Below are 25,764 nucleotides of genomic sequence, written 5' to 3'. Positions count from 1 at the left end.
ATTTCAATTAGTTTCTCACAGTTCGGTTCTTATTTGTATATTGTTAATTTTTCTAATCTGTACAAATTTTTAAATTTTACATGTATTTTATCTGAATTTGAATGTCATTTAATATAATAATAGTTAAAATAAAGGTAACATAATTGAATTAAAAAGCAAAGTAAAAAACCAGGATTCAGAGCTGGGGTTGTAATAGATCACTTGCCTAGCACATGTGAGGCACAGGGTTCAATCCTCAGCACCATTTAAAAATAAAATAAAGGTATTGTGTCCATCTACAAATTCTCTCTTACTAATTGTATAACAATGGGAAAATTATCAAACCTCTTTAATCGTGTATAAGATGGACCTAACAATAATAATACCTCCTCACAAGTTCTTATAAAGATAAAATGAAGAACCCAGGCAATGTACTCAGTCTGACTGACACTTAGTAAACACTTTATAAAAGCATGTTATCATAATATAACCACAATATCAATATCCTTATTAAACATAATTGCATACCATTTAAACTTCATAGTCCTTAATTCATAATAAAAACATGCATTTAAACATAAGAAAATATTATAAAATGTCATATAAAAAAATGACTGGGCATGGTGATGCATGCCTGTAATCCTAGTGTCTCAGGAGGCTGAGGGATCATAAATTCAAGGCCAGCCTCACCAACTTAGTGAGACACTCCAAAAACGGGTGGGAAGGACTGGGACATATCCCCTCCAAGTTCATTCCCTTAATACCAAAAAGATAAACCACATTGAAAGTAGTTAAAATATGGAAAACTTATGTCTCACTAAAATAAATGACCAATTATTTACAAATACATACTTCTTTCCAAAAAATCCTTACTGTTTTCATTGTATTCATTTTAACTTTTACGAATACAGTTAACACAAGGAGAAAATGAAACAGAATTATGCCTACAGCAATAGTCCACAAAAAAATGATAGTAAGAATTAGAAAACAGATTAAATTACTAGTTAATATGATACCACATAAATTAGGAAGAACACATGAGTTCCCTGCATTTATATCTCCTTCCCTATTAAGTTTCTGTTTTATAGAAAGAGGAGGGAAAAAGCCTGATACTGTAAAGCAGACATCTTCAATTCTGCAAACAACCTTAATCTATTCTCTGCCAGGTATTGTGTTAAGTAATAGGAAACATGATGGGGGTGGGGGGGAAGCACTATTCATACAGTGAAAAATCCAAAATAAGCTATTTATATTGTTAGTGAGGACATTTGTTTGACTTAATCAGTTTTAGCTGTATTCTTACATCAAATTTAAAAATTATTAGAATAATATTAACACTTCCTATTTGGACAAATTTTAGCACAGTAAATAAGCTATAACTGTTATTTAAAAAATGACACAAGATATATAATAGGAGACCATAGAAAGCTTGATATAAAAATGCAAAACATGTAAAATTTTGATTTTTAAAATAACTTATTTAAAATATTTCATGGGCTCTTTTAAAAGGGTAGAATGTATGTATATGTCAGATTTCTACATAAGGAAAAAAAGCTGTTTCTATATAGAAGACAGCATCTTCATGTTACATTGACTTAGAAAAATTATTTTTCTGATTTGACAAAATAGATCATCTAAAATTATCACCTAGCCATCGTGTCATTAATGTTCTCTTTAAATAGAAACTCTCAGCAATACATAGATAAAATACAAAGAAAGTGCTGTTGTTATGCATCCATGTCTATAGAGAAAGTTTTCTCTTGAATAACTAAAGAAAAAATATTGAAAAACTTAAAAATTAGATACAAATTTCCTTATTTTTAAAAATTCCAATATACTAAAAAATGACAGGACTGTTTATATTCTTTCTTCAACCTCTAATGGAAAAAACACCCCCCAAAGCCAAAAGACAAAACAAAAAAAATTACAGGTACTGACCATAAATCATATATTTGCATTTTTACCACATAATCATTTGTAAGTGCCCATGCAAAATCAACATTGGATGAACATGCCACACTATACTTTGGGCTACTTCATAAAATTTTGAGCCAAAACATTTGCAAATCCATTGATCAAATCCACCCATCTCACCTTCATATCTGAATGATTAACAGAGATACATTTTACTAGAAGCAAAAATGCTAGACTCATCAACTCCTTCCTTGCCCTACTAAGTAACTGATATGTGGGAAAGATGCAGAGAGCCATAGAGGGAAACAGGTCTTGCCCTAGGAGTTTAGGACTCAGGAGGAGATTAAGAAATAGAAGCAAATAACTAACATAAAGCATAGACATGTATTAGATACCAATGGAAATTTAACAAGAGTGTTAAGACTGCTTAGAATGAGAAGAGGATTGATGTTGAAGGGAATGAAATGATCAGTTAAGTAATATTGCCTTTCATGTCCCAGAATAAACTTTCTTTCCTGTTGATTCACAGTAGTTAGTTACTTAAATCAGAGGACAACCTTTGATACTCTGGAGGAATTTTTGAACATACTGTTCAAAGATATTTCATGTACTCTGAGAATCATTTTTCCTGTTTGTTAATATGATGTTCTATTACATATACAAACCAGCTAAACAAGAAGATAAACAGTCCTGTCATTTTTTTAGTAAGTTAAGACAGTTTATTATGAGTCTTAACTCTTCCTTGACATTACTATCATTTGAAATAGTTTATCATTTTTCACCGAATTTTTTAAATACACTTTCAGAACCGCCAACTACCCTGAATTTCTACCAATGCACATACACCTATATTCACTCATTTGGTGATTTCATCCTGACTCATGGCTTTAAATACCAATAACACAAAACAGATTCCCAAATTTGTATTCTAAGCCTAGACTTCTCCCCTGAATTTCAAGCTTTATACACAGTTTTTATGAACTACTTTTTTATAGTTTATTCTAGGCTACACAAGCAATATTACTTAACTAATCATTTCATCCCTTCAATACTATGGCCATCTCCACTTCAACATCTTGCTAGCACTTGAAAGAGCATGTTCAAAACTGGGCTACTGACCTTGCCTGTGGCTCTAAGCTGCCCCTTTTAAAAAAAGTCTTAACCTTTCCCTGGAGTTACTCCATTCTCCAATTACTCAAAGAAAAACCTTCCAGTCAGCCTTGATCCCCTTCTCTCTCCCACATAATACAATAAACCTATCAGTAAATCCTCTCAGCTGTAAAACAAAGTTGATTTTGATTGACCACTTCTTACCATCTTTACTGTCAATAGCCTTGTCAAGGTCATCGTTTTGTATCTCAATTACTCTAATAAACACCAATATGGTCTTTCTATTTTTGTTTTTGCTTCCCAATAGTATCCTGCCAAAACATCAACCAGACTGGTCCATTTAAACATTACTCAGATTATGTCAAGTCTTTGTTCATTGCCCTCCAAGAGTTTCCAATTCTGAGAATCAAAGTCACTGCAATGGCCTTTTAAAAAGCTTCAACTGGGGGCTAGGGTTGTGGCTCAGTGATAGAGCGCTTGCCTAGCATGTTCCAGGCCCTGGGTTCAATCCTCAGCACCACATAAAAATAAATAACTAAAGGTATTGTGTTCAACTAAAACTAAAACATAAATTAAAAAAAAAAAAAAGCTTCAACTGATCTGGCCCCACATTAGCTCTCTAACATTATGTCCTTCTCCATTATTCCTTTTGCTCACTCTAGTCCAATTTGTATCTTATTCTTAAAATGTACCAAGCACGCACCTGCCTCCAAGCTTCTACAGTACTTGCTCCTCGTGTTTGTAGGATTCTTCCTCCTGCTATCTTCAAGACTTCTTCATTTCATTCAATCACAGTTTCAGAGATGTCCTTCCTGCCTCCTTATTTGAAATGCCCATATCACATTTTTTTTTGTTTGTTTCTCGAGTGCACTTTCTGTCTATTCTTAGAATCACCATCTAAAACTCCATCTGTTTTACCTATTTTAATTGTTTATCATTTGTTTCTCCTCGGAAGCATATAAATTCCTGAATACCAGGTTATCTATGCAGGTTTGGGAAAGTCTTGAAATTTTTAGCCCGGAAGAGTGCCTTATACACAATAAGTATTGAATGAATGTGCAGAGAAGAAAAAATAAAGAAGAGAAAAGAAGAAAGAAGTTAGTATCTTAGCAGAGTTGAAAGCAGCTCAGTGTGGCTGATGTCAAATGATATGGATAGATCATAAGATGAAATGAGAAAACACAGGAGCAAGCTCAACAGAGCCTCAAAAGCCCACTGGGAAACAATTTTTTAATGTATAATTGAAAACCACTAAGGGTTATAGGAAAGACATAATATAACCCACTTTTACTTTTAGACCATTGTTACTGATATGTGGAAAATATTATAACAGAGTAAGATCAGAATAATATTAAAAACAGAAGACTTTGTTGCAATACAGATTCAAGATGATAATCTGGGAAATAATACAGAAAGTGCATATTTTCAAAACAAGTACAAACATGAATCCCAAGGAGACAGATATAGATAGATAGATAGATAGATAGATAGATAGATAGATATAGATATAGATATGCAAAATGAATAATTAAAGGATGATTCTTAACTTTCTGATTTGGTAGGTCAGGGTAAAGGAAAACCAAGAGTTCCTTTTTAAACATATTGATTATGAGGTAATAAAGATACAAGCTCACACTTACTGAGTATTTACAATATGCCAAACACTATTCTAAATGGATTACAGGGCTGTGGGTATAGCTCAGTCGTACAGCATATACGTAGTTGCACAAGGTCCTGGATCCCAGCCCCAGCACCAAAACACAAAACAAAACAAAAAGAATAAACAACTAAGCAAATAAATGAACCTTGTTGGTCACAACTGTATTATGATTCTCACTTCACAAATGAGGGACTTGAGAAGTAAGAAATCATTTACAAAAGATTTTAAGAACCTGAACAGTATTAGCAAAAATATAAAAACCTAGGTTGTTTGCATCCAGGGCCCATCTCTTAAAAAGGCACTGCTGAACAAATTCAACTGTAATGTTTGTAAGAAGTCCAAGTGGATATTTAAAATAAGGTTAAACACATAAATCAGACAAGGAATCTGGACTGAAGACACAAAGGTTGAAACTATCAGAATAAGGGTAGTATTTAAGAGCTAAGGAAACAGATTGAATTGCACAGCAAAAGAATACAGACACAAAAGAGACAGCTTAGGATAAAGTCCCAAAGAATCTCAGTATTTAAAGTCTGAGTAGAAAAAGAGAAAACAGAAAAACCTTTGAGAAGAAGTAATTGGTAAATAGAGAAAAAAATCACTTGAAAGTCTAGGGAAAAGATAACAATTAATAGCATTAGATACTGAGCTGAGAACTATTAAAATGAATACAAATAGGTGAATATTGGCTTAGGTGACAGGGAGGGCACTGGTTTACAAAGAGAAATTTCAAGAAGGAATGGTGGTAGTGGTGATTGAGTGTGGTACTGGTAGCAAGACTGCCTTGAAGCCAGACAGTCAAGAGGAAGTTCAGAGAAAACAGAGACAACTTGTGGAAAACTAATCTAGAGATTAACAACTTGATTGATAGAAAAAATACTTAAAACTACCAATTCAAATGCTAATTAATCTCTTTGGAAACACCCTTAAAAACACACTCACAAATAATGTTTAATCTGGGTTCCTCATGACTACAAGTTGACACATAAAATTAATAATCATAGATTGTTTTTACCATTTGGCTATTCTGAAGAGTTTGAATAATTATTTTCAATTTGGGGGCATACAACTTTGAATTTTGGGGTGTTTATAATATGTTTAGATTTTTTTGGAAATGCTAATCTGTTTTCCAAAGCAGCTTTACTATTTTACATTACACCATCAATATATAGGGTTCTAAGATCTCCACATCCCACAAACATTTCTGAATGTCTTTTTTATTTTAGCTATCCCAGAGTATGTGAAATGGCAGGTGATTTTGGTTTTCATTTGTGTTTCCTTAAAGACTAATAGTGTTGAGCAAATTTTTGACGCGCACGCATGTGTATGTGTGTGTGTGTGTGTGTGTGTGTGTGTATATATATATATATATATATATATATTTTTTTTTTTTTTTTTTTTTTTTTTAAGAAAAGTCTATTCAACCCAGGGATTGAACTCAGGGACACTCAACCACTGAGCCACATTCCCAGACCTATTTTGTATTTTACTTAGAGACAGGGTCTCACAGAGTTGCTTAGCACCTCACCATTGCTGACACTGTCTCTCAAACCATAATCCTCCTGTCTCAGCCTCCCGAGCCACTGGGATTACAGGCATGCAACACAGTGTCAGGTTCTCCTTTGTCCATTTTTTTAAATTGAGTTGCTTGTCTTTCTGTTATTGTTCTAAAAGAATTTTTTCAATGTATTCTGAATTTAAAACCCTTATAAAAGAATTATAATTTTTCCCATTTTGTATGTTTTCTTTTCAATTTCTTAATATAAATATAAATGTTCTATGATGCAATTTTTAAAAAATTTTAATGATATCAAATTATCTACTTTTTCTCATGTTAATTTGATGTCATTATATCCAGAAACCTATGTCCAAATTCAAAGTCATGAAGATTTACTACTCAGTTTTCTGACAAAAATTTAGGATTTTAGTTTTTATATTGAGATCAAGGATCGATTTTGAGTTATCTTTGAATAAGATATGAGGTAGGGATCAACTTCACTCTTTGCATGGGGATATCAAGTTGTCCCAGGACCACTTGTCAAAGACTATTGTTCTATCCCCTGGTTTTGGACCACTGTCAAAAAAATCAATGGCCTTGCCAGGCCCAGTAATGCACTCATGTAATCCCAGAGACCTAATAGGCTGAGGCAAGAGGATTGCAAGATCGAAGTCAGCCTCTACAAATTAGTGAAACCCTGTCTCAAACTACAAAATGAAAAGAGCTAGGTATATAAGTCAGTGGTAGAGCACCCTTCAGCTTATTCCCCAGTGTCAAAGAACAAAACAAAAGAAAACGATGACCTTAGATGTATGGATTTATTTCAGTTTTATTCCCTCGTTTGATATACTTAAGTTAGTAACATGCCACTTTGTTTACTGCTGTTTTATAACAAATTCTGAAACAGAAAAATGAAAGTTTTTACAACTTTCTTATTCTACTTCAAGGCTGCTTTGGTTAATTAGAGCCAACTGCAACTCTGTATGAATCTAAGGATTGATATTTCCATTTCATAAATAATTTTTCTAAACCTCTATTATCCTTTTAGGTACACCTTTTTGTTTTCAAATTAAAATTTTTCATCAATTGAGTTATATTCTATGGGTAATATTCTGCTTAAAACACTGAAAAATTAAAGATGACTAACAGTTCAATAATAAACATTTGTGTTGTGACCACATCTCTATTTGATAACATATCACCTCATTACATCAGCAAATTGAATTTAACAATGTAATGTAAGGTAAAAAGTAAAAAAGCAAACAGATTTGGGGAGCCGGTTTAATAAACTGCAAATGTTTTTCCCATTCTGTATGTTTTCTTTTCACTTTCTTAATGCAAAGAAAATGTACTGTGACACACAAATTTTTTTAAATTTAATGATATCAAATTATTTATTTTTTCTTTATGTTTTTCTCTTTTATGAAAAAAATCCATGTTCAAATACAAAGTCATCAAGATTTACCATTCTGTTTTCTGCCGAAAGTTTAGAATTTCAGTTTTTATATTGCACATATGTATAATTGTCCAATCAACCATACACCATGCATGCACTGGTCAAATCAGAATCTCAACAAAGAATAGTTTATGTGGTATAATTCTAAATAAATCCACAAATTAAGATTACATCTGGACTTTTGTTGGCTGTTCATATATAAATAATTAATATTTTAAAGAACCATCACTTGAGACAATTAAAAATAGCAAGTTATAGCTACGTGCTTATAATTTATTATAAGAAATACATTATCTATGAAAAGTGCTTTATGCAATAATGGAGAACAATGAGCTGAGTTATAGGCACAGAATTCTCTGAAAACACATATGTAGCTCAGTGGTATCAGCAAACAAGTTTTCAAAAAAACTAGCACATCAAAACACACCCATCACTTAAATACAATTCAGTTAAAGTATCCCAAATAAATTCCTGTAAAAGAGCAGATATAGATTTATTTCTACTATTTAAAATTATTCTGCTCTTTTATAATCAGAAGACTCAATGATCCAGTCATAATTAGCCCAACTTAAGTTCTATGTAATTGTGTATACCTTGCCCTTCCAGAAAAAATGTAGGTGTCTGAAATTACACATCATTAAAAGTAACCTGGTCTAGCATTCTAAGGGAAAAAAATCCTAAATTACTTATAAATTACTATAAGAAAGACACTCCTAATCATATATGTGATATATATATATCAATTCATATTTATATTAACATATAAGATTAATATTTTATATTCATATTTAAGATTAAATAAGAAAATAAATAATTTATACAATATAACTGCCAACCCCAACATATAAGTTGGTACTCAAAAAGAATTAGAACTATGTGGATGTCTTACATTTTATGCATGAGGAAACACAAATGAACAGAAAAGGCCAACAAATTTTTCAGCAGCTGGAAATGCTAAATTTAATTACTGAAGAGAAATCATGCAGAGAAACTTGCTGCTAAACATGATTTACCAAGAGTACTAGAAGTTATATAAGAGTATCAAGAAATATTTAGTATCCAATGACAATCATAAACACAATTGAAGACTATATAGATAATATATTTGATGACAAAAAGCCTATAGCCTAAGAATACACTATCGTTGTTAGCCCCAAAACAAAATATTTAAAATTATATTTAAATCTAGAAAATATATTCAAATGTATCACTAGATGTTAATATTCTAGTAAAGGTTATAAATTTATATGAATTATGAAACATAAAATAGTTAATGCCATTTGTCATTAGTTAGATAAACTCATCAAAGCACCACAGAGGCTAAATGAATGTACTATGGTCACAGAAATTTATTTTCCTCTTAACAGATTACAGACATAAGACTTTTATTTATATTATAATTCATCATTTCAACCTTTAAATTTTATATAACCCTAACCCTAACTTTATATAGCTGGACATATATATAATACATTCATATACACACATTTATGTATAAATAATATTCCATTGTATGAAGAGCTCACATTTTTTTATCCATTAATCTGTCGATGGATATTTGAGCTTATGCTGATTATGGATTATTAGGAATAATACTTCAATAAGTATTTGTGTACAAGATTTTATGTGGATATATGTTTTCAATTCTTGTGGACATACAGTACCACTATGTTTAACCACATAACTCCCACACTGTTTTCCAGAGTGACTGCATCATTTTACATTCTACCAACATACCAGGGTTCCAATTTCTCCATTTCCCTGTCAGTGTTTATTATTGCCTTTCTTAATCATAGCTATACAGGAAAATTCAGTGGTATTTCATAGTGGTTTTGATTTGCATTCCTTAATGAATAATGATATTGAGCATCTTTCATATATTTATTTGCCAGTTATTTATCTTGTTCAGAGAAATACCTAATCAAATCCTTTACCCATTTTAAAATTTTTATTTATCTCTTTATTATTGAGTTATAAAAATTCTTCATATATTCTAGATTCTAGACCCCATCACAAATAAGACTGGCAGAGGTTCCCCAATTCTGTAGGCTGCCTTTTCACTTTCTTCTTTATTTTGATAAAGTCCAATTTATCTATCTTTCCCGTTAGGGTATGACTATCAGTTTTGAAGAATGGAAAAGAATATATGAAAGATCTTGAAATGGGAACTATTTTACTAAATGTAAAAACACAACTACTACTAATAACAAATAAAACTAAAGGAAAGCCTTTGAACTAGCTTAAATTAAAATTTAAATATGTAATTCATAACTGTGTATATATTTAAATATATAATAAATTTCATAATAAAAAGAAACCACCAAGAGAAAATAGAGAACAAATAAAAGAAAGGTTAATACCCTTAATCAATAAAGCCATTCACAAATAGGTAAACAAATCACTAACACAGATTTTGCTGACATAAGCAAAGAAAACAAACATTTAAAAACTATTTTAAATCATAATGAAGCAGTTTCAAGCTCACTAGTAATAAAAGTAAAGTTTAAAAAAAAAAATCCACATGCTGATAATAAGGACATAGGCAAATATTTAAAAATGGGTAAAGGATTTTGATTAGATATTTCCTAAACAAGATAGACAACTGGCAAATAAATACATGAAAAGATGCTCAATATCATTATTCACTAAGGAATGCAAATCAAAACCACTATGAAATACCACTTAATTCTGTATAGATACGATTGAGAAATTAATTACGAAGTGGAATATTATTCAACTATGGAGCAGTGAAAGGGGATAAATGTGTGAAGATACACAAAAGAACTTATCCTCTGATCCCAAATTGTCACTTATATCAGAAATATAAAAAATTATAAATATTCCTCAAAGATTTATGTGTAACAGCAAAATATACACTATTTAAATATATGAGAATAGAGAATGATAAAATAATTACTTATTTATATTGGGATATCAAAGAGCTATTACAAATCATATTTTCAAAAAATATTAATAAATGACAACTTACAGTAAGTTATTTTGCTTTTAAGATTTTAAAAGACAAAGGCTCATGATTCTAATTTGGTGAGTGGGAGTTTGAATGAATAAGTAAGTGAATATTTAAATTGGCACTAAGGCAAAGAGTACACAAGATCCTTACATTATTTTTTTTTGATTTTTTAAAATTCTGTAATTATTTCAAATTAAATAGTCAAAACATGGAGATAAATAGTTGTTAAAACTAAACTATGAATGATTTGTATTCTTCGTATTTTTCATTATTAACTTCAGTGAACATATTTCACTGTTATATATGAAATAACATTTATTTTTAAATAAAGAAAAAATTACCATTAAAATGCAAGTACTGAAGAGAAAATTGAGTGCTTCATCATAATTACACTTAAGATTATCATTTGCATATGTATTTGTTAACATGTATCACACTCCTTCAAAACTGTAAAGAATAGACAAACACTTTGGAAGGCAGCTATGCTCAATGATGCACCACCAATGCCACACAGCCAAACACTCTGGGAACCCTGAAATCAACAGAGTACATGGGGACAGTCTGTACGGTCACTGTATAGATCTAAGCTCTAATTCAAAATTGTTGGTTTAGTAACTCTGTGCCCCTGTACATAGCTCAAGCTCACTCTCTCAATCTATCCCGAGTACTTCACAAACTTCTTTTGTTGCTGAAATAAACAAATGTAGACGAAACCACGTAGTAGATGGTCACATAGCAAAGTGGTTCTGAATTTACACCCTGTATCAGACTCTGTGGTTTCAACTTTTCCCACATCCTGGCTGTTATGACCCAGAGCAAATTACTTAGCCTCTCTGCTTCAAGTTTTCTCATCTGTAAAACCAGGAGGATGATAATACCAATATCTACTTCAAAGGATTGTTATGAAGATTTATTTCTAAAAGCTTAGAGAAAAGATGGGTACATTGGTGTATCCATTTAATTCCAACTACTTGGGAGGCTGAAGCAGAAGATGACAAGTTCAAGGCCAGCCTCAGCTACTTAATGAGACGCTGTCTCAAAATTTAAAAAAATAAGGGGGTGGGGTCTGGGGTAGGTAGTAGGAATGTAGCTCAGTGGTACAGCACTCTTGGGTTCAATCCCCAGGGGGAATCAAATGTTTTCATGGTATTTATTTCATAAAAAGGAATATACATCTTTACTAATTCAAACAAACTGAACATCTGGTTTATAGTTCCATTTATGTTAATAAAAAGTTAAGTTCTATAATATACTAAATGAAATTCAAAGTAATGAAAGAACATAACAAAATTCTTATTGAAGTGCATTTTAACTTATATAGACTCCTAAGAATAAAATCATTAGGTGATCATTTGGCTCACATCTGTATTACAATAAACTTCAGTTGACTGAGGCATGAATTGATTATGACAATTGACTGACAGAGCCCATTATTTTATACATACTGAAATTCCAACAAACAACTTTTTTTTATAAAAAGATGGGCTTGAAATGTGTATATTCACCAATATTCTATATTTACAAGACAAGGTCCAAATATTTAGTATGACATATTTTTCATAAATATTCTAGTCACAGCTGTAAGATTAAAAACTAAAATTAAAATGTATACCAAATCAATAATACCATGACACTCATGGAACCTCTACATAAACCAAAACAGATGCCAAGGATAGCACATTCCAATGATAATATGCAATGAACTAAAGAGATATGTATCTCAGATCTATATTGTAATCAATAACTTGATAATAAATTAAACAAGTCACATACTTTACAACCACAAATGGTCTAATAAACACATGACAACATCTCTCTTTCTTAGAGGAGATAAGTAGCAATATACAAAGTTCAAAAATATTTAAGAATAAAAAGCATGAATTCAAGACTGAATATAGACAACCTGTAAAACATGAGCTGTCTAGGAAAAATCTGTCTCATAGAGTGTTACTTAAGATTTGAGAGCAGTATACTTAGAAATACGTTAAATGTGAGCATGTTCAATCAATTGAAGTCTGTTGAATAAACATAGGAAGGGTAATTCCTTTTATATGAAAATAAAAGAGGATTAAATATAAAATGTATATTTTTTTCTCTCTGGAAAGTGACTCTGGCCGGGTACAGTGGCACACATATGTAATCCCAGCAGCACCAGAGGATGAGGCAAGAGGATCACAAGTTCAAGGCCAGCCTTAGCAACTTAGTAAGTCCCTAAGCAACTTTGTGAGACCCAGTCTCAAAATAAAAAGAGATGGGGTTGTGGAGCAGCGGTAAAGTGCCTCTGGGTTCAATCTCTAGTACTGGGGAAGGGGAGGGGGGATTTACTCTGATGTGGAATGGGTGAACAAGCATATTTCCTTCATTAAAAATATAAGTAATAATGTTTGTTTGGAAATATTTTCAGTTTTACTTAGATAATTTTATTATAACACCTTATAATATTACTATATAATATTGCAAATCTCACACATGATAAAAATGATTTGAATGAAAAAGTATACTAGACAAAGCATGAATTAAATGCTCAAAATAAACCTAGTATATATTCCAGGATTAACTTCTATTCATATATTCTGTAGAAATCTAATAAAATATGAACCAAATTCAAAGATTAGTGATTAAGAGCTAAACTTCCCAAACCTGGGTTGTTTCTATTTCAGACTGTTTTGAAATTTATAAAACAAGGAATAGCAACAGTACTACCTCAGAGGTCTACTTTAAGGATTAAATTAGTTAATACTTATTCATAACATTGTCTGACACAGCCTTAGTATTTATTCAGCATTCAAAACTATTAGCACCATCATGTCTCATCTAAGCTGCAAACATATATACTACTTAGATCAAATCAGTCTAATCTCTTGCATAATAGTGCTTAAGAAATACCTTTCCTCATTCAGTTCCAAGTGTTTTTTCCTTCCTCATTCTTCCTCATTCATACACACACCAAAAAAAATCACATATATGACTACCATCATAATCACTGAAACTTCAAATACAAGGAAGAAACTGCATTCTCAACCCACAGTTACTATAAAGTAAACTTCTCCGTAATTAATTAGGAAGGACATTAATAGGCTCTAAGCTACGATGGCAGGCTGAAATGGCAATCAAACTCTTTCCCCTTCCTTTAATGCCTGAAACGAAGCTACCAAAAATATTTTTAAGCAAAAAAACGAAAACCCAAAAATAATGAAACAACATAAGGAATATAATATAAAGTATCAAACAGCAGAAACAATATAGGATGTTAAGGGGGAAGCAAACACACTGGAACTAGAACAGAAGGAGGAGCAAGATTCACTTCCTACCCATGCACCCACCACCCAAAGCAACAGGTAAATCCACCAAATGCTGAGATTCTTTCATAATGTCTTTAAATATGTAAAGAAACAAAATGAATAGGTACCATAATCTCTTTCCTCTTCTAAATAGAAATGATAGAAAAATCCACAGTGTAAAAATTGGTGAAATGAGGGGTGAAACGGCAGGGCTGACTGTGCTGTCTGAAGTGGACTACAGACTACTATAGGAACTGCCTGGGAAAATAATTTAGCCTCAACACAGTGCCCTATTAGAAGTGTCTAGTCACAAACAAGATGGAATGAATCTGGTAGAAAACATTTCACAAAACTTACAAAAAGAAAACCAAGTATTTAAAGAAAGCCTCCTTTTTCCCACCTCAACTAAGCTTTATCTCTCTTCATGATGCACTATAGGTTACTGGTCAGAAAGCAAACTGTAGCTCAGAGAGAGAAAAAAAGCCTGTACATACAGTGGGAAGGGAAAAAGTTACTAGGACATTTTACTGCTGCACATTCTGCATAAACCAACAGAATTCCAGAGTGGAGCATTCTAAGTATGATCAAGATAGAAAGAAAAATCATGGTAGTTATCCAGATACTTATCAATCAATAAATAAATGAACTAATAAATTTTTAAATAAAATTATAAGATTATATACAAAAGACAAAGAATTCTAGGAGAAAATATAGCTTGAAGAATAAAAGAAATTTCCTCATCATTATTTTCTTCTGGTGAACACAGTAAAAAAAAAAAATGTGATTTAAAAATAATCAAAATAAAGTAAGTATAAAAGGAGATACCTTTTGATTCTAAATAAACAAAATGAGAAACAAAACTTAAGAACTATAGATCTAATAAATAAGTTAAAAATATCAAGGTCAAAATAAAATACTCAAAATTTAATTAATAAAGCTAGAAATAAAAAGAAAGTGGGGCTGAAGATGTAGGTAGGTGGTAGAGTGCTTGCCTAGCATGTGGAAGGCCCTGGATTAAATCCTCAGCTTTTCAACAAAACAAAACAAAAAGGTAGTATAAGCAAGTAAAGCAATCAGAGAAAAGCTAATGGCTATGAAAGGAAAACACACACATCTAACATAAGTTTAATATCAAGAAGTAAAGAAAAAGGAAAAAATATGTTTCAAGACATAATTTTGGAATATTTCCAAAAAATTAAGTAAAAATCTGAATCTGCAGATTATAATATGAAACCATATTCCAGGACAATTTGATAAATAATGTTTAAAATGAGCCATAATGCTGTTAAGAAATTTAATTTCATAGACAAAGAAATCTCAGACAAAAGATAGAAAAAGCAAATTGAACCCTGAGGAAAATATCAGAAAGCAATGCCTCCAGACTTCTAAGACACTGCAAGTATTGGCCTGCAATACTGAATCAACCAGGATATCATTCAAACAGTCAACAAACTTACAAAATAAATTACATTACCAAAACTAGAAAAATGTGAACATACGAATACACATAGAAAGTTTTCTTAGGACTGGCTGCTAAAATTCATTACTTTTCTACATATGTTCATATATAAGTAGATCTCCTATAATTTATTTATTTATTTATTTTGTACTAGGGATTGAACTCAAGGGCACTTTACCACTGAGCTACATCCTAGCCCTTTTTATTTTTTATTATAAGCCAGAGTCTTGCTAAGTTGCTAACGCTGGCCTCAAACATGAAATTCTCCTGCCTCAGCCTCTTGAACTACTGGGATTGCAGGCGTGTGCCACCAAGACTGATGATATCCTACAATAAAACATCTTCTCAGCAAAACAATCAATCAATGAGGTGAAGAGAGAACCTACATTTCGGGAGCAAATTTTTGCCATCTGTATGACAGAGCACTAAGAATCAAAAATCTTAACACCAAAAAAACAAACCACCCAGGGCTGAGGTTGTGGCCCAGTGGTAGACATGTGAGGCCCTGGATTTGATCCTCAACACCACATAAAGATAAGTAAATAAAGATACTGTGTCCATCTAGAACTAAAAAATATCTTTTAAAAAATCAATAAATGGGCTAAGGACCTGAACAGACACTTCTCAGAAGAAAATATATATTTGATCAACAAATATATGAAAAAATGTTCAACATCTCTAGTAATTAGAGAAATGCAAATCAAAACTAAGATTTCATCTCATGCCAGTCATAATGGCAGTTATCAAGAATACAAACAATAAATGGTGGCGAGGATGTGGAGCATAAAGCACACTCATATATTGCTGGTGGCACTGCAAATTGGTGCAACCAATCTGGAAAGCAGTACAGAGATTCCGTAGAAAACTTGGAATGGAACTACCATTTGACCCAGCTACCCCACTCCTTGGTCTGTACCCAAAGGACTTAAAATCACCATGCTGTAGTAACGCAGCCACATCAATGTTTACAGCATCTCAATTCATAATAGCTAAACTGTGGAACCAACCTAGATGCCTTTCAATAGATGAATAGCTAAAGAAACTGTGGTATATATACACAATGGAATATTACTCAGCATTAAAATATAATAAAATTATGACATTTGCAGGTAAATGGATGGAGTTAGAAAATATCACACTAAGCAAAGTAAGGCAATCCCAAAAAACCAAAGGCTGAATATTTTGTGGATGTTGATCCATAATGGGGGTGGAAGGGGCATGGGAAAATGGAGGAACTTTGGGCAAAGGGGAGGGAGGGGTAAAGAGGGGACATGGAAGCAGAAAAGATGGTGGAATGAGATAAACATCATTAATCTACATGTATGACTGCACATATGGTGTGACACCACATCGTGTACAACCAGAAAAATGAAAAGTTGTGCTGTATTAGTGTACAATGAATCAAAGTGCATTCTGCTGTCACATATAACTAATTAAAATAAATAAATAAATAAATTTTTAAAAAGAAACATCTTCAAAATTCAGGAAAATTCTCAGAATTCACAATATGTAATTCTCTTATTACACTGATAGTTTATGTTAGCTACAGTTTTAATTAACATTTTCTTCCCACAATAAGTGAAAGAAACGCTTCTAGAGTTTATTTTTCTAGAACAATTTTTCAAGTTTTGCTGTTATAAAATGTGCTGAAGTGCTTTTCATCTTTTGTAAAATACCAGAAAAATACCAACATATATCTCCTCTTTACATGTTAGAAATAGCCTATTCAGTACTTTGCTTTTTCGAGTTCTACAGCAATGTTCAAATCAAATTTTTAATTCAAAATTTAGTTTACTGTAGGTGTGTTGGGAACATTACAAAGCTATGAAATCATTAACCTCCGGTATAAACTCATATTTGCTGCACATATACATGACATAAGCAGTGATTCCAGAATGGTCTAGAACTTGGTCTCCCAGTGGGGATCCAAGAAGAGAGCTATATTTTCCCTCCTCTCCTTGGCTACAAAGATAATAGGGTTCTCAAACCATAAGGGTAGGAAAATTATACATATCTGTGTTCAACTCCTCTGTAAAAGGAGACACTATTTTTGCCACAGAAATTTTCACTTCTGATAAACTAGCTCAATATTACCCAGAGAGGTCTAAAGTCCTTTGCTAATTTTCTTTATTGGAAAAGCAAGAGAGCCAGGATCCCGTTTTTGTTATTAAAATTGGGTCAGCCAAACAAGCTGCTCTAGCCAATTTTCAGATGAGGTGGAGTTGAGATGAGAGGGCAAAACACATGAGTAATTCTCACCCCAAAACCCTCTGCGAATTTTTCACAAACTTAGTTTTCGGATAATATATAACACATTTACTTAGACCATTGTCATTTTACCTAGGCAACTGTAATGACTATTGCAAAACATAATTTCTTTGCATCAGTGACATGTTGTTGTAACCTACCTCAAATTCCGCATGTCTGTGAATATCCTCTGCTCTCTGCCTGCTCAGGATAAATTCCGCTTCATTTGCTACTCTTACTAGATGATCCTTCATTGTTTGGCTAAGCAACCTATAAGAGATAAATATTCTCAAATAAATATAGATGTATAAATGATTAGCCATGTCTCAAAAGTGGTACATTTTGATATTTGAAGAGAAAGGAATGTCTAACTTTCTCTTCTGATATTATATACAATGCGGTAACATTATTTCATGCTAAACAATTGAAGAATGTAACAGCAAAAGGTTATCATTGCAGCAAAAGCAATTATCTTCTACCAAACTACACATTCAACAGAAGCAACTAAAAATTAAAGTGGATTTATACGTGATTATTTAATATTTTTAAAAGCAATTAAAAGTTACCACCTGCTATAGATTGGTTAAGTGATCCCCAAAGTTGAAGACTGTTGGCAGCTCACTGCACACTGCAAGGTGGTCAAACCTTTTTCATGGTGGCCCTAGGGAAGTTAGGGCATGCTTTGAAGGAGATATTGGGACCCTAGCCTCCTCTCTTTTTTTAGTTTGCAGCTGCCATGAGGCAAGCACCTTCTTCCACCACATACTCCCACCATGACATTCCACCTTACATGGGCTCAAAAGGAACTAGAAAAACAACCATGAATTAAATTCCTATACTCATGAGTCAAAATAAACATCCCCCCTCTTATGATTTAGATATTAGATGTCCCTCAAAAGCTTGCAAGATAATGCAAGAATACTTGGAGGTGAAATGATTGGGTTATGAGAGCCTTACCCTAATCACTGCGTTAATTTGCTACTAGGGATTAGTTGGGTGGCAACTGTAGGCAAGTAGGGTATGGCTGGAGAGGAGGGTCATTAGGAGAATGGCTTTGGGATACATAGTTTATAAACTGAGCTTAGTCTTTCTCTCACTCCTGGTATCATGTCCTGAGATGCTTTCATTCACCACACTTCTAACAAAAATATTCGGCCTCACCTCAGGCCTCAAGGAATGGAACTGGCCATCTATGTACCGAGACTTCTGAAACCATGAGAGCCAAATCAACTTTTCCGCCTCTGAAATTGTTCTTGTCAACTCTTTTGGCTGCAGCAGTGAAAACACTGACTAATACACCTCCTTATAAATTGATCCCTCAAGTATTCTTGTTAGAGTAATACAATGCTACAAAGGCAGTCAAGATTTAAGGAGTGAAGATTTCGAGAGAAGAAAGCACACAGAAAACATTCAGCATGAATTTCCTCACTGAAGTGTTTGCTCACAAGTAAGAACACAGAAGCTAAACAGAGCTGTCAGCAATTCTCAGAGCAAGGGAGACAAAAACATGTACATAGCCTAACATAGCCTCAAAGATTATTAACCAAACTTTCACCAAAACTCCAGGTACACACTTAAAAAACAGAAATAGAACAGGTCTCAAAACACTGAAACAAACTTTCAACAAACTTATCAGTGGCTTTTATCTAGATCAACTGGTAGCAAAAAAAAGCTAAGCAAAAATTTCAGTATGGGGAGAAAATAATGAAAGTACCAACACAGGAGGGCCACAGCAAAACTTCAGGTATCCAAAGGACCTCAGGAGGGTTACAAGCTAGGAACAGGCAAACTGAAAATAAAGCAAACTCTCACAAAGACTACAAGAATCCAGCCTTGAATCGATTCAGTTCCTAATCCATAATCAAAAGAAACACCTCTCTGGGGGCAGACAATACCATACAGAGACTAAAGAATGAGACACACACACACACACACAAAAAAAAAAAAAAAAAAAAACTATGAAAATAAGAATAGCCAACTTAATAAACTTAGCCCAAGGAGAAAAATTAAATGAAAGCGAAATCAGTGATAATTAGGCTGACAAATGGCATGAAAATTAGACAAAACAAATAAAGGAAATATACCTCTAAAAAGGTCTAACATATCTGGAATACAAGAAAGATAGTAGATATATAACTAAAAAAAATTATTTGAAGAGATGATAGCCACAATTTTTCCAAAACAGGAAAAAACACTGGACTATATGTTGATGGAATACTACAAATCACAAGTTAGAGAGAAAAAGACTTGGGTATATAATAGTAAAATCACCAAAGGAAACAAAATCACAAAACCAGCGAAGGGGAAGAGGTAAGTAGAAGAGGAAAAGACATCCCCTTGCCCTCAGAAAAAGCAACAATAAGCAATGACCTCTTCAAGATGTTAAATGAAAACAGCAGCTAAGAATTCCAAACTCAAACAATCTTCCAATAATGAAAGGGAAATGATCCAGCACATAACACAGTAAAGATTCTTCTTATTAATTCCTCTTATCTGGCCAAAAGCCTGGGCTTCCCCCACCACAGGCACACAAAAAAATTCAACTGCCATAAATCCCTTCCCAGAGAGTTTCACAACCCAGGAAGAGTGGCTCCTAACACTGAAGATGGAAAGTTTGCACTGGAATAATTGTCTGAATAGTTATTGTCTAAAACTATTATTTCTCTGATCTGTTCTCTTAAGGATCCATTTTTCTTTCCTGAAATTCTCTTTTTTTTTTTCCTCCTGTAACTAACTCTTCACCCACTTCCCTTCCCCTATTAAGATGGCACGTAAGACATAAATTCTAACCACCTCTTTAAATCACATTTTTCGGTCAACTCCCACATAGTCGCATTAAAAAAAAAAAAAGTCACATTTTGTCTTGGGAACTTGTCCTTTGTTAATTTAATTCACAGCCCTCTCAAACACTGAACTTAAGAGAGTAAAGGAAAAGTTTATCCTCACCAACAAAAGCAAAATAAGGACATTTTATAACAAATGAAAGAGAATTTGCTGCTAGCCAATCTACACAAGAAAAATGTCAGACTGATACCACTCAAAGAAAAGTAATAGAAGCAATGGAAATGGCAAATATGCTGACAAATCTCAAATACCAAACATTTATAACATTTATAATGATACTAAAATTAAAACATAATCTTAAAATAAATAAAAATGGAACAGAAGGCAAGAGAAACCAAATAAATGTTATAACTTTCTTGGATTGTCCATGAATTGCTAAAAAAAGGACAATTCATAGGGCTAGGGTTGTGGTTCAGTGGTAGAGCACTTGCCTGGCATGTGTGAGGCCCTGGGTTCAATCCTCAGCACCACATATAAATAAACAAATAAAGAAAAAAAAAATCACTGACAACTTAAAAAATATTTTAAAAAAGGACGATTCATATAAGACATCTCTAATATTCATGCTGTCATCTCTAGGTAACTGCTAGAGGTAGCTAAAAGAATGGAAAATCAACAAGCAAATGGAAAAAAAATTGAGCATCAGAAAATCCATGGGATGGGAAGGGAGGGGAGGGGAGGGGAGGGGAGGGAAAAAAAAAGAAAAGAAAAAGAAAGGGATACACAAAAGGTAGAATATGAAGAACATAATGAGAGGATGCATTTTATCCAATACATATAACAAGTAAACATTTCATAATAGAATTATTGTCATTTAGATTTTTTAAAAATATATGCTGCTTATAAGTGACAAAATTTCATAAATTTGCACAAACACTGAAAGTAAAATTTTAGAAAAGATGAATAATTAGACAACAAAAGAAAGTTAATGTATATTTAGTAATGCGAGAAAAGTAGGCTTTAGGGAAAAAAACTTGGAAATAAAGACATCAAATTCCAAATGATAAAAGGATAAATGAACCAGAGACAGAAATTTAGAATTTTGAGATACTAAATTTACATTTTTCCCCAATATTAGGGCATACAACTAATTACTGAAAATATAAAGCTACAGAATATTTTCATAGCCTTTTTTTGTAGATTGACACAACATCTTCATTTTATTTATTTTATGTGATGCTGATTATTGAACCCAGTGCTTCACACATGATAAGCAAGTGCTCTACCACTGAGCTGCAAGTCCAAACCGAAAGGTACAGAATATTTTAACAGCACAGTAACACACCTGATCTGATTGATATATACATGCAGAACACAACATCCAAAAGTGAATAATAAACTATTTTCAGATAAACCCAAAACATACACAAAAGCAGGCAAAATGTGAGGCTACAAGGTGATCTGTAACATACAGAGTATGTTTTGATATAGCAGAATAAAACTGGAAAGAAATAAGAGCATACAAAATACTCCAAGCAAAGGGGCTCTAAAATAGTGACCAATATTCCAAACCTCCCAGTAGCCAAAGCCAAATATAATCCCTTCCTTTGCATGTGGAAAGGAGTTGTTTGTCTTTATAGCAAGAACATCTGAAAACAGTGAATGGATGATACTCATTCTTCAATGAATACTACAGAGTAAATGCCAGGTGCTAGCTGAATTTCTTGACTTTCTCTCCTGATGACTCAGCTTAAGATAGCTACCAGGGCTATGGGTATCCTAATGAGTGGTTCACATGGTGAGGAGGTCAAGCCCCCAAACAATAGCCAACAAGGAACTGTGACTTCCAGGAAGGAACTGAATACAGTCAACAACACGAGGGTGGAAAGTTCTGCTCCCACACTTATGTTGTTGACCACAGCTAAACCTATATACCCTGAATAAATACATTTAAAAAAGGCAAAAACTCCCAATATAAATTATCTAACTAACTAAAGAAATAATAAATAAACAGCAAACGAAAATAAATTGAAAGTAAAATAACAAAAATGAGAGCAGAAATTGATTACTTGGAAAAGTTAGAAGATAAAAATTAGTTCTTTGAAAAACTAATAAAATCCAATAGAATATGTAAACAATTAAAATTAATAAATAACTTAAGAAATGTCCCTAAAGTAAGTACATCAACTAGATTCTGTTGTTACCAATAAGTAAAATAAGTACTATTTTGAAAAGCAGTGAAAAGCAACCAAATATGTATGAAAGCTACCTTAAAAGGGTGCTACAATTATATATATAAAACAAAAAGAATGTTGTGAAAAATTAAAGAACACATGTTCATTAAAGGGAATGACTCAATATTGTAAAGATATCAATTATCCACTAAGTGATTTATAGATAATAAATTTCAATCAAAATTCCTTTTCTACGGAATTTGATGAGTTGATTCTAAAAATTATATGAAAATAAAAAGCTGAGACATCTTGAAAGAAAGGGATTAAGGAGGATGATAATAGTAACAATGCAGAATTTATATTGTAACATAGTAGGATTTATTATAAAAACAGAGTTAATTAAGACAGTGTGGAACTTGAGCAAAGACACATGAACAAACCAGTAGAACAGAAGAAAACAACCAGAGACAGACCTATATATATGGTCACCTGATTTATGACAAAGGTACTTCAGTAGTAAGCAACAGGAAGATGGTCATCTTCAATAACTGATCCTGGATCAACCACCTGGTATTTATGTGCACAAAACTAACCTATCTCAAACCATACAAACAAATCAATTTTAAATGAATTATGGACAAGTCCTAAGTAATCCCAGAAGCTTACCTAAGAAAGCCGCTTCATGATTTCATTAAAGATTTATTAAACAAAATAAAAATACACACACTACAAAGAAAAATAATGATAAACTGAAATATATTAAAACTGATAATATATTTACAAAACCCAACATTAGGATAATTAAAAGGAAAATATCAGAAATGAAAAATATACATGGAATAATAATATCCAACAAGAAACTATATCTTAAATATATACCTCTTAAAAATAAAGAAAAGGCAATGATCATAATTTTTAAAAATACAAAATAAGCATTTCAAAAAAGATTTCCAAATGGTGAATAACTTCATGGAAAGGTGCTCACTATTACTATTCATTAGAGAAATATAAATTGAAGCCATAAGATATACTAGACCCCATAAAAATGCCTATGTGAAAAAAATTGAGATTATCAAGTATTGACAAATGTGAAGTGACATGCACTCTTCAAATAACAATAATGAATAAAATTTTCACAAAAATTACTTATTATAGCCAAATATTAGCAACTATCCAAATATTGGTTAAGAATAAAATTGATTTTGTAAATGGTGGAATATTAATAACATACTATATATGAATAAAAAAGAACCAATAAATAATTACTGTATGAATTGCCTTATATAAAGATTTAAAAATTTGCTGGGTGAAGCAGTACATGCCTGTGATCCCAGCAACTCAGAAGGCTGAGGCAGAAGGACCACAAGCTTGAGGCCAGACTTAGCAAATTAGCAAAACTCTGAAAATGGAAAAAAAAAAAAATCATAAGAAATAAACCAGATAAAATTTAAGAAATAAACCTTCAGTACTAGAAATCAAGAAACAGAGATAGTTAGCTCTGGTGATACTTAAGACCTTTCTATATAACAAGTAAGATGGATCACACAGAACTAAACTCTTCAATACAGTATTTTGGAGATATAAACAGATAATGCATTTTGATGAGTACTTTCATAACACCATTTAATTACAAAAATATGATTCATTTTATATAAACAGAAGGCTTCCAGAATGTGATTGCTATGTATAGGTCTTCTAAACTCCCTTCTTTTAAAGGAATTGGAAAGACAGGTTGGGTAGGATCAGGATTATTTTTACAACGAAATAGTAGGAGAATGGCTAAAATGGCACTAGAAAATGTACATGTCTGTGAGACCCAACAGTCATCAACAATGGCATGAACCGCTCCATAGGTCACTTGCTTCACTTTGTACCAAAGTTTGCAGCAAAAATATAAATAAAATAAATACAGACTTGGATCCAAAGCAATTGGATAACATACTATATGAACATATTCCCATGGTGTAGAAAGATACAGTATATAAGGGAATTTCACAATAACATTTTTGTAAAAGTGAAAAATTTAAAGAAACAAAATAGAGAATTATATAATGACAGATTCTTCTAAATTTCAACAAAAAACGCTATAAGATAGATACGTAAGAAGGAAAAGGAAACTTGAAAATATCATTTATTGCCGCAGTCCGGCTGCAGCAGAATAACGGGGGGGGGGGGGGGGGGGGGTGACAAACAACTTGTGTAGATTGATACAGCAGGAGTGGGAGTCGTTTATTGTAGGATCAGAGGGGTATATATACATTCCACACAGCTTATCTTAATTAACATAAACTAGATACAGCAGTCAACCAATAAGGAATCTCCACACTTAATGGCTCGCTGGCATTACTTCACAAACCCCTCCCTCTACAAAATGCCAGGCGCCATCTTGACTTGTTTACAGACTCTAACAATTTATGAGTCTTGGGAAAATATGAAAAAAAATACACCAAATTGCCAATTACCTAGAAGAGAGGTCAGCAAATTATAACCTTTGGGCAAAATCTGGCTTGTCAAAATTTGATAGTAAAACTTTTTTGTTAAAAAGTTTTACCGAAATACAACCGTGACCATTCTGTTAAGTATTATCCATCAATGTTCTCAAGTCACTAAGGTGAGGAACTGTGACAGAGATCATATGTCCTACAAAGCATGGACTCCTATTCGGTCCTTTACACAAAAATGTGTGTGTGTGTGTGTGTGTGTGTGTATAAAACTTAGCTAGAAAGTCAGGCATAAGTCCTATCTATATTTTTCTAACGTTTTACAAAAAGCAATATTTTTGCTTTTTGTAAAACGTTAGAAAAAGAGAAAATCTTTTTAAAAAAACTTTAGAAAAAGAGAAAATCTTTTAAAAATAAAAAGACTTTCTACTTCTCTTCCACTTTTTATCTTTATTAATCTCACATGCACTATTATAATCTGACTGCAAATTTCTGAGAATTTCTCCATTATATCCAGCCAATTTAGAAGTTAATAAAATATCTTGACTATAATTTTGAGGTGACATCATCACAGCATTTTTCAAATTCTATTAAACAGTTCACACTTAGGCATTAGATAAAAATATTTCTAGTGTAATTTTTAAACCTGCTAATGAATAACTTCCTGTGAGTCTACAGAGAAAACCAAGGTTTTCAAGAAAGCAGATGTGAAATACTAGTTTGTGCTTCTTAGGTTCCCTCAGGAGGCCTAAAACCACATCATGAATTTAACATCAATATATTGCCTCAA

At 32.5% G+C, this 25,764-nt stretch overlaps 1 protein-coding gene across 5 annotated transcripts in view; it reads right to left on the bottom strand.

Moving 5' to 3' along the window:
* Lrba (LPS responsive beige-like anchor protein) overlaps positions 1–25,764 on the bottom strand; it is a 701,372-nt gene that overhangs the window by 399,297 nt on the left and 276,311 nt on the right. For all 5 annotated transcript variants that reach the window (XM_071614622.1, XM_071614623.1, XM_071614624.1 and 2 more), the window contains exon 35: positions 17,737–17,845. In XM_071614622.1, coding sequence (XP_071470723.1) covers positions 17,737–17,845 — 109 coding nt within the window. The remainder of the gene's footprint in view (positions 1–17,736; positions 17,846–25,764) is intronic.

This window comes from Marmota flaviventris, chromosome 7 (assembly GCF_047511675.1).
Source record: "Marmota flaviventris isolate mMarFla1 chromosome 7, mMarFla1.hap1, whole genome shotgun sequence".
Lineage (NCBI taxonomy): Eukaryota > Metazoa > Chordata > Mammalia > Rodentia > Sciuridae > Marmota > Marmota flaviventris.
Note: the sequence above shows the minus strand (reverse complement) of the source record. Positions and strands in the feature narration are given on the sequence as shown.